This window comes from Elephantulus edwardii, unplaced genomic scaffold, assembly GCF_000299155.1.
Source record: "Elephantulus edwardii isolate Elephantulus edwardi_28Jun2011 unplaced genomic scaffold, EleEdw1.0 scaffold00141, whole genome shotgun sequence".
Classification (NCBI taxonomy): Eukaryota; Metazoa; Chordata; class Mammalia; order Macroscelidea; family Macroscelididae; genus Elephantulus; species Elephantulus edwardii.
In genome coordinates, this window is record NW_006399891.1 from 7,581,232 (window position 1) to 7,590,975 (window position 9,744).

A 9,744-nucleotide genomic window follows, 5' to 3' on the forward strand; every position below is an offset into this window, starting at 1 on the left:
GGGGCGGCTCGCTGGCGCCCTGGAGTCCGTGGATGAGGATGCGCGGCACCAGAGGCCTCTGGAGCGCGGGCGGCGGCGCACTGGGCCCGCGGTACAGGTAGAGCGCCGCGCCGGGGTCCAGGTTGGAAACCAGACTCTGCGGGTAGAAATAAGGCGACGGGAACATCCGCTGGAGCGCTGAGTAATTGCCTGCCTCTGCCAGCAGCTCCAAACCGACGGCCGTCTGTCGCTTCCATTTAGTCCTGGGATACGAAACAAACATTCATGTCAGAGGCAGAGCTAGAGTGCCTGGCGATCCTCGTTCCTCCCAACTCCCTGGCCCAGAGGGGAGGCAAGGAGGAATTATACCGTTTCATTAATATTTATTATTGATCAATAACGGTGTGCTAGGCAAGTGGTCGTGCTCTGTCTGCATGATGTCGTTTAATCTTTCCACTGGCCTTCCAGAGCTATTACTCCCATTTCATAGACAAGACAACTGAGGCATGAAACTAGCCTTTAAGAAAGGCCTACAAAGCAGCAGCTGAACCTGCTTCTAAGTCGGATTGTACCTGGAGACGCCTTAGAAACCTCACCCCGGCCCCAGATCCAGCTGAAGCGAGCAAAGCGAAGTGAGCGTGCCCTGCAGAAGGCGCTTTGAGAGGAACCTCGTGGGCGCGCACACCCTCCTGGTCTCTATCTTATCCACTCACCTGTGCCCGCTGCCCTTGGCCCTGGCGCGCAGTTACTGGGCCCCAAGGCCAGCTCCAAGGCCTTGGGCGAGCCCTGAATCCCCTCTGGCACTGGAGTCCAGAAAGGACTGGAGACCAGCCAGTCCTTGGTCCCTAGGCGTCTAGGCCACACTCGTTGCCTGCAGGGCCGGCCCCTAATGCTCAGATGGTGGGTCGGGGTCCCTCCAAAGCAAGCTCGACCACGCCATCCCCGTTTCCCTCTCTGAATTATTCATCATCATCATAATTGTATAATTACTGTAACGGACCTTAATAATTGATGCCCGAAGCAGTAATCAGTATTTATTATTAATGGGGTTATGTGTTTAGAGGCTTGTTTATGGAAAGCACCATTCCCACTTCTGTTGGGTGTAGTTGTTGTGAGGGTCTGCGGGCCTGTGTGCGTGTATGAATGTTCCTGTGACTGAGTGCGAGGATTGGGGGGGGTGGGGGTTGTAGGGTTGTAGGGCGTGCATCTGCCCTTATGGAGAGGGAGATTAGGGAAAACCAGGTTCAAGATCAGTGCAGTTTCCCCCTCCACACACACACACCCTTTTGAAAACAGATTTTAGATCACTTCTTTTCCAAGGAAGGACTCGGCCAGGCCCCAGACCGAGTGTCCTGCGACTTTTCAGGACTTCGAGAGCCTTTAGGGAACAGCGAAAGGCCCAGTGCAAAACTGATGTACTAGCAGAAACTGCTGGGACAGGGCCCCAAACTGTGTCACTTCAGGGCCACTTGCCTGCCTGGACATCCCTCTTCTAACCCGCCAACCCCTTGCCTGGCCTGGGACTTCCACCGACAGGGCTCAGCGGCCACAGGATTAGGGTTGGGGCCGACCTAGCGAGGCACCGGCCTCACCTCCCTTCGCGATACCTCCGCACCGCTATCTAGGATATGAGCTTCCATGTGTACGGAGACTGGTTTAGATATGCGTGTGGCCCTCATTGTAAGACTTTGGACATGGCCTTCTTCCTCGTCTTACAGAATGGGGGCGGCCCAGGGAACCCTTGTCCCTGGCCTCTAGGTCTCCTGGAAAGGTGGGAAGAGGAGAATGGCCCCTTGTCGCCTGCCAGCGGCAGCCATGCCTCACCTGCGGTTCTGGTACCAGGTCTTGACCTGCGTGTCGGTGAGGTTGAGCGAAGCGGCGAGCTCCATGCGGTCCTGCACGCTAAGGTACTTCTGCCTCTCGAAGCTGCGCTCCAGTTGCGCCAGCTGATGGTCGGTGAAGGCGGTACGCGCCTTGCGCGGCTTTTTCAGGCGCACCGGGGGACTGTCCCGGGAGCTGGAGATCTCACGGTCGCCCTCCTCCTTCACTGCAGAAGGACAGCGGAGCGTCAGGACCCGGCCTCGTCACCCCCACGCGCCCACTCACATGCTCCACCCCGGGCCAGCTGCTGGCCCGTTGCGTTTGGTTAATTTCACGATCGCTTTGGCCCTGCAGAAAAGCCGCTCTTGAGCCCTGGGTTTCCAAAACAAGTATGGAAACCTTGGCTCACGGAGACGTTGGCGACAGCCGAAAAAAGAAGATAAAATCGGGAGAACTCCCGCCACGCTTTCTCTCCGCGGTGCTCCTGCGCTGCTGTCTGCCTTCCCGGCGGGATTAAGACAACGAACCTGGGGAGCGGGCCAAGACCGACCCCCCTGCGAGTGGAGAGTTCTAGGGGTGCCAGCAGGGTGGGCTAATGAGTGCGTGCTCAGGGTTGCGGGTCTGTGCTCTGAGCCTAAAGCTGAAGAAGGCCTCCTCAATCTAGAGAGAAAAACCCGTGTGGAGAGACAGAACCTTCTCACCTCAAACCGATTCAGTGTCCCAAAGAACAAATAAACAGATCGTTTTGCCCACATTTTGCCATCCCTCCGAGGTGGATACGGATGTATAGTGATGTTTATGTCTCTAAAGAAGCTGCCCACAACCTGGGCTGTTTGGGAGGCTTGGCCGAGAGGCGCAAGTGCGGAAACGCGGAGCGCGCGGCCCTGGGAGAAATCAAGCGGCGGCTCAGCGCGTTTGCCCTTCGCCGAGGTCCCAGTGCGCAGCGTCAGCTGTGGCCCTCCGTGCGCGCCTGTCATAGGTCAACGTCCTACAGCCCCAGACAAGAGGACTCTCAGGGGTAGACAGGACAGGCATAATGTCTTTCCCCCAAACATGTTCGTTGCAGAGAACTGTACGCACTTGAAAGAGCAAGCTCAGACTCTCCCTTCTTCCCCTTAAGGGTTACTGAAGGGGACGCTTCCTCCAAATTAGCGACTCGCCCTGGGGGCCGCCCCTCCCCGTTTGCCCCTCTGTTTTCCTTTATGGTGCGTTTCATTGTGCCCCACGTTTTGCAGGGACTGGGTTCAGCTGAATACGAGTTGATTCCTTTCTATAGAAAACAATAATCCGGTTAATTGAGCCGCTGGGGAGCGAGACTTTTCAACCAGAGACCGCGGTTCTCAGCAGAGAGGGCGCAAGCACCATTGCGGGGCGAGTGGGGAGAGGGCCCTGGCACCCGCACCGCGCGCCTGGAGCCCAGAGTTCCCGCCGACTGACCCTAGAGGCTTAGCCGGGAAGTGGGACCTGTTGGGTTGGGGAAAACCCGAGTTCTATGCAGGCGAGGTAAAGTCAAAACAAGCGCCCAGAAGAAATGACCTGGATAAGCCATGCTCAAACTTGATATTGCAGGAAAACAGTTTTTTCACCTAATTGTCCAGGTTACTTGTGAAACTCCGGAACTTAAGCTGAGCTTGAGGTGCGCTGGAGGATATTTGGGTTTCCGTTTATCAGAAAGAAGGTTGACTGCAGGCCTTTTCCCCCAGCCCACTCTCAGGAGTTCAGCCTCAGCCTCCTTGGAGAGCTAATTTCGATGAGACCTCAGTTTTGTAAATTCCTGGCCCAGAAGCTACATCTGAAGGACAGGAAGTTCAAGGTCCACACACCTGCCTGCTTGGTTTAAAAGCAAGGCTTTCTCCACTGGCCTGCAGTCCGATGGCCTGGCCTATGGCCATAGTGTGAAGGTGGACTCCCTTCCTTCAGAGCAGGGTTTCAGCTTTTTTAAGAGCCTTTGATAAGCAGATGAACCTGTTCTTCCCTGCACCTACGATTGTTGGTGTGGGAGATGTGGGGAGAGGGGTTTAGGCCTACCCTGCCTGTCTGTCCTTAGGGACTATCTAACTTGTTTTTGTTTTGGGGTTTTTTGGTGGTGGTGGTGCTTGGCTGGTTGGTTGGTTTTTAAGTAGCCAGCCTGCTTAATGAAAACCAGGGCTGACTTGTCCATTCTCCCCCCACCCCAGGGCATTCTAAATGCCAAGACCTCAGAGTCTGGGAGGAGGAGGGGATCCTTCCACCCCTCTCCCTCCAAACTCATTTAAGCAATATGTGGACAGTGGGCCCTTGGCCCTTGTCGCCTCACTGATCAGATATTATCAGGGACAGGAGAAAGAAAGTGATATCACAACTATCTTAAACGAAGAAACCTCTCCTCAAAATCCGCCCTGGGGGTAAAGACATAAAAGCAGGTAAACTCCATACTCCTCCATCATCACTGACAAGGGCTCCTAGCACAAGGTTGGACAGTCTTGCTTCTAGCCTATTTTGTTGTTGCAGGTGAAAATTGTAAATAATAAAACATGATGCATATAAGTGTATATATATTTACATCACTTCCTTCATTGCACATATACGTGCCTTTCTTTCTCCTGGGCAAGTTTTCTCTGCCTTGCTCTGAAAGGCTCCAGGGGGAGGAGCAAGGGTCACTGGGCCAAGGCAGGAGGGCCTCCCGCACTCCCATTCCTCCAGGCCTCCTTTCTGGGTGCTGTTGCTCAACCGGCCTGTTTTCTAGGCAGTGTCTGCCACAGCCTGAAAAGGCCCTTTGCCTGAGAAGTGCAGGGGAATAAGACGTTTATAGGCAGTGGGGCCCCAGTTGGGTTTCTATGTGGAGTATGTTAAAACAAATTCTTGGCTGGAAGGAAGATGTTTTCCAAAGCCTTCCAAAAAAATCTGTGAAGCTGCCTTGGAAAAAATAGGGGCCAGGAAATGTGGGGCCGACAGCAATCAAGAATTAGCTTTTAAAGGGAAATTTCTTTCCTTGAAAGAGTTCTAGGAATTAATTACATGGCTAAAATGAGAACTCTGAACAGTTTCTGCCAGACCCTAGTTTTCTGCTCAATGGGGATCAAGCTCAATGGGGTGCTCTTTCCCTTAAAGCTGAGGTATCACTTCCTCTAACCATCTGACTTCTTCCTAGAAAGAACTTTGTGCCACTGTCCCCAGCAAAGAGCCTTTAGGGCACCATAGGAGCCAGACGGAAGAAAGACAATTACAGGAGAAAGTCCTTTTTTCCTTCTCCCTTTCATCTTAATTTAATCTCAGCTTCCTAATTAAACTGAGATGGGTACAAAAAAGGGAACCATTTGTTATCTTGGTTTTTATAAAAATATTAACAGACATGAAAGGGCCAGTGAAGGAGAAGCAACGAACGCCCTGCACAGGGGATTCGAGGTTGATGACTTGGGAAATGTCTCAGTCCTGCACACAATCTGCAGCTTATTGCTCAGCCCACTCAAAATCAAGTTCAGGGAGGACCATGGTCGGATGTGGGGTCCTCTTCATCAGACTTCTGAACCTGCTCCAAGTCAACCACCTGGCTGTTGTTTCTTGTTCGAAATGAACATTTCTTTTGCATGATTCATCAGGCCCAGAGCACACTGGGCCCAATGGGAGGGAGACCCCAGTGCCTCTTCCCATCTGGAAATTCAGATTAAAAGATGGAAAATTCTGGCTGTTCTCAGGGCTCCAGCTGAAATCTCATGCTAGGTGTTTACTCTTATAAGAAGGTGTTCAAGCAGAACCCTTCGGGTCTTCTGTTGCTTCTGCAAGGGTCACGTCTTGGAGTAACACTGTACAGATAGGAACACACCACTACCCATCAGTACTGTTGGGAGGAAGGGTCCTAGCCCGAGTTTAGAAAGTTTGTTTTGTGCATTTGAGAGGACCTCCCTAGACGCCCAGAATGACATTCCCCCTTTCCACCTCTACTCTGTGTTACCCGGAGGCAAAGCCACAGGTCTGGCTAAAAGGTTTATGGAGGTCCAAAGGCTCAGCCAGGTCCCTGATGGAGCTTCAAGGTGCAAGTCTCCACATGGGTGCAAGCAAGTTTAAAATATCAGTTTTTAGAAATATAGCATCCCTCCTTCCCCCGTCCAGTTTTTCACATCCGGTTTTCTTACCTTTATACTCGGAGTCTGAAGAAGCGTTGCTGCCACTTTTGTCCAGCTTGTCTCTAAAGTCCTCTCCAGCTTTAGCCGAAAGGCGGCCCCCAGGCTCAGGGGCAGCGGGCTGCCCACTGCTGGAGTAGGGTGCACAGGCCGCGAGTGGTTTGCAGTCGGCAAGAATGTCCCTGATCAAAAAGGAGGAGGTGACTGTACGCGACTGGGCTGGGGCAGAGAGCTGCCCGGGCTGCAGGTGCGAGTCCAAACCTGGGCCTGATGCCCCGCCAGGTCGCGGGGCACCCGTCTCCAAACAGTCCCTTCCCGGTGAGGCTGGTGAAGAGCAGTCGCTGCTGCTCTCCGAGCGCAGACTCAGCTCCAGGGGAGAGCGGCAGTCCCCGAGCAAGGGGTCCCCCTTGGGAAGGGCGGGGCTGCCCGCACGGTGGGAGAGAATGGAGTCGATCCCAAAGCCATTGGAGCCTTCCATAGCCAAGCTGCGACCTGTCCTCCCCAAAAGCTCCCCACCCACCTTCAACCCCAGCCGACGTTGCCCCTGCCCCTAGCTGCGGGCTGGCATGGGGAAGGCGGGCAGGGAGCCTGCGGGCACCTTGGACAGAGTTCAGCCTTGGGGGAGCCCGGGAGCTCTGGGCCAACCTTGTCTGCGCATTAGATCCAAGAGGGCTCAGAGCGTCTTCTGCGGCATCGCCCGCCGAGCCACCGAGCCGAGGGGGGGTGGTGGGAGTGTCAGGGAGAAAGGAGAGGGAGGGCGCGTCAAGTTGGGGGAGAGTGGAGGAGACGGACGGCTTGAGTGCCTCTTTGGCACGGAAGAAATGCGAGGATGTTGGAATCTAAATAAAGAGCGGCTTTTAAAAAATCCAAAGCCCACGCTTGCTGCAGGAGAGCGGTGGCCGAAGGCGGCGGGGTCAGCACCGTGGAGAGCGCCGCGCCCGCGCAGCGGTCCCGGGAGGCAAGGCAGAGCGCACCTGGCGGCGTCAGCACCGCGGACAGCGGCGGCTCAGCCCGCGGCGCGCGGCTCCATCCACCTGGCGGGAGAGGCTGCGCGGAGCCCCCGGCGGTGCGCGCCGTCAGCACCGCGGACAGCGCCCTCGGCTCCGCGCGCAGCCCGGCCGGTCTTGCGCGCGCTCCGCCTCCCCCCCTTCCTCGAAAAAATGAACTTGTGTCACTTTTACTTTGGGGCTGGGGTTTTTTTTTGTTGTTGTTTCTTTCTTTCTTTTTTTTTTTCTCGTTGTGTGTGTGTGTGTGGAATTTTTTTTAAGGGGACTCGCCCACGTGTCCCCGGAGTGATGGCGCTGATTGGCTCCGGCCGATTTTGGGGGTGATGTCACGGCTCTGCAAGCCGCTGCCCGATCCCCTTTCAGTTTGATTAAAAGAGACACTGAATTAATTACAGCACAGACCCAACTGTTTACCGGCGATTTCCACACGGTTTGCTTTCATTAGGCCGGTGATGAAGCTCTTAATGAGGGTGATTAGCCGAGGGGGGGTCCGCGCCGGCGGGGCGGGGACTGCAGCCCGGCTCCGCGCGCCGTGTTTGGGATGTGCGGTGTGTAAGTTTCCCCTGACCCTCTCCCGCAGTCGTTCACGTTCTTTGTCAGTAGAGCTGTCACAGATCTTTTTCCTTCCTGCTTTACTTCCTCTGGCAACAGAAAGCCACTAAACTCAGCGAAGAAAGAAGCGCTTGTGACTGTGCGAACCCGCTTCTTGCTGGAGGGAAGGAAGTATCATTTTCCTTGTGTCGTCTCAGGACGCTCCCGCTGCGTTCTCGCTGTCTCCTGTGCAGGGCCTTTCGCAGCCCTCGCCCTCTGCCCTCTGGATCATCCCGGCCTGGCGGAGCCTTCACCTGGGCGAGTGGAGAAGGGGGGCAGGTCGGTCGGAAGGTCTAGGACGCTGAGGGACCCCCAGAAATCCATGTCGTCCAAAGGACATGGGGCAAAGGACAAAGAAGACAGTGCCCACCCCTACCCAAGCCACGACCCCTCCCGCACTGGTGTCCCCAGAGACAGGTGGTTCTGTACCTCTGACACAAACCGCACGGGGTTCCGGGAGAGCAGACAGACGTCTCCAAAGGTCTTTTTCTCGTGAAGCCCGAGCTCATCGGGGATGTATTTTCTTGGCAATGCTGGAAACAAGGGTTTTCCCCTGTGAATGGCGACCCCGTCGCCACCCTGTCCCAACACAGTGCTCTAATCCCACGCCTTTCGGAGGCCCAGGGCGGCGGCTAGACGGAGGGCGCCCAGGGCCGCGGATCCCCGTGTAGCCCCGGGGAGCGCGCCCAGGGTCCGCGGTGCAGCTGGGGACGACGGAGCGGAGGCCTCGCGCCTGCAGCCCTGTCCACCGGGCCCCAGGACATTACCCCTGAACACAGTTCCAACTCGTGCCCCCAACTGGAGGCCCGGCCGCCGCCGGGTGGAGCAGAAACTTTCTCCTCCCTCGGGCGAGGCCGGCGGTGGCCTCGCGCCCGGCTCTCCGCGCTCCCCGCCTGCGTTCGCCGGCAGATTGAAAGCGGTCCCGCCAGCGGCCAGGCTGGGGGCGCGCAAGGCGGCTCCCTGGGGACCATTGGCCGGCCGGCTGCAAGCTGTCGGGGAGGCGGAGGGCGGGGTGGGGGCGCAGGCCCTTGCGGCCGCTGGCCCCTCTGTGTGGCTCCGGGGACGTGAACCGCTGGTGCTGAGCTGCCCAGCTCCTCTCCGCCGGCCTCCAGCCTGGGCCGCTTCCCGCTGCACCTCTCGTCCACCCCACCCCCGCTTTGCAGGCCTTTGCTGACAACACCTGCAGACCCTGACCTCCCCACCGGCACCTGAGACGTGGGGTGACCGTCCCCACTTTTGCCGACCTGTGAAAGGCCTTTCCGCCCTTGGACAAGGATCCGCAGGCCTTGTCCTCGGGGCGGGGCGCTGCACCCGGTGTTTGGGCTGTGCAGCTGCTGGGCCAGGAGCTTTTTAGGCCCCGGGGTGTCGGGGTCCGGTTTGAATCCCCAGCTCAGGGAAAGTCAAGCCTCTGGTGACCACAGCTCAGTGAAGGCCACAGGCTCAGCTGGGGCTCAGGCCTGAGTGAAACTCACATTGGAAGGAGAGCATGAGTCCAAGAGCTCCTCCTGTCCTAACCTGGCTCGCTGATTCTTGGCGCCCAAGACTATTAACAATGAAATCAACTTAGAATCATCTACTAGAAAAATATCCCTTGGGGTTGATTTCATTTGGGATGCACAGTAGGATTCCTCTTTCATTGAATGTGACACTAGGGGCGTTTCACGACCTAGGGTTTTAGGGTTTTCGTGCTGTACCTGGTGCCTCTTCCGTTGTTTCCCTCCACCCTCTGGGTGGATTTCTTGTTTGTCTGGGTTTTTTAAAATCCTGACCTGTTGAGAATGTGAAAGGTTTGTGCACACACTTGGGCTCTAGTCTTTTTAAAGGGAAGGAGTCAAGGAATTGGCATTTCAGTAGCCTCCTTTCTGATGATCTCAAAGGACCCACCCTACCCTTGGAGAAAAAGCCTATGGAGTGTGGTGGTGGTGGTGGGGAGGTTTGTGGAGAGGAAGGTCAAGGCTTTGAGTTCACCTGCAATGGGGAGTGAACCCTCTCTGAGCCTCCACCTGCACCGCAGAGGGCAGGTCTGTCTCCCTAAGACCCTACCCCTGCCTGCAGCCGTCAAGGCATCTGCTCCACAGAGGAAGCCATAGCTCTCTGAGCAGCTCAGAGGCCTCAAGAGTGGGAAAGTGAATGAGTGGAACAGGGCAATGTCATATACAAGAGGTTTGGTTTTGCCCACAATCAACACTGGAGTGTCCAAAAGTCTCTTTCCAACACTGTAACCACTAGCTTCCTATTTCTCTTCG

General features: G+C 56.1%; 1 protein-coding gene across 1 annotated transcript in view; it reads right to left on the minus strand.

Moving 5' to 3' along the window:
• The window catches only part of BARHL1 (BarH-like homeobox 1), a 7,092-nt gene extending 522 nt beyond the window's left edge, over positions 1-6,570 (minus strand). Inside the window, exons 1-3 of the mRNA XM_006894437.1 lie at positions 5,913-6,570; positions 1,804-2,026; positions 6-242 (exon numbers count right to left, since the gene is read on the minus strand). Coding sequence (XP_006894499.1) covers positions 6-242; positions 1,804-2,026; positions 5,913-6,378 — 926 coding nt within the window. The 5' untranslated portion in view covers positions 6,379-6,570. The remainder of the gene's footprint in view (positions 1-5; positions 243-1,803; positions 2,027-5,912) is intronic.
• Positions 6,571-9,744: the final 3,174 nt, after the last annotated feature.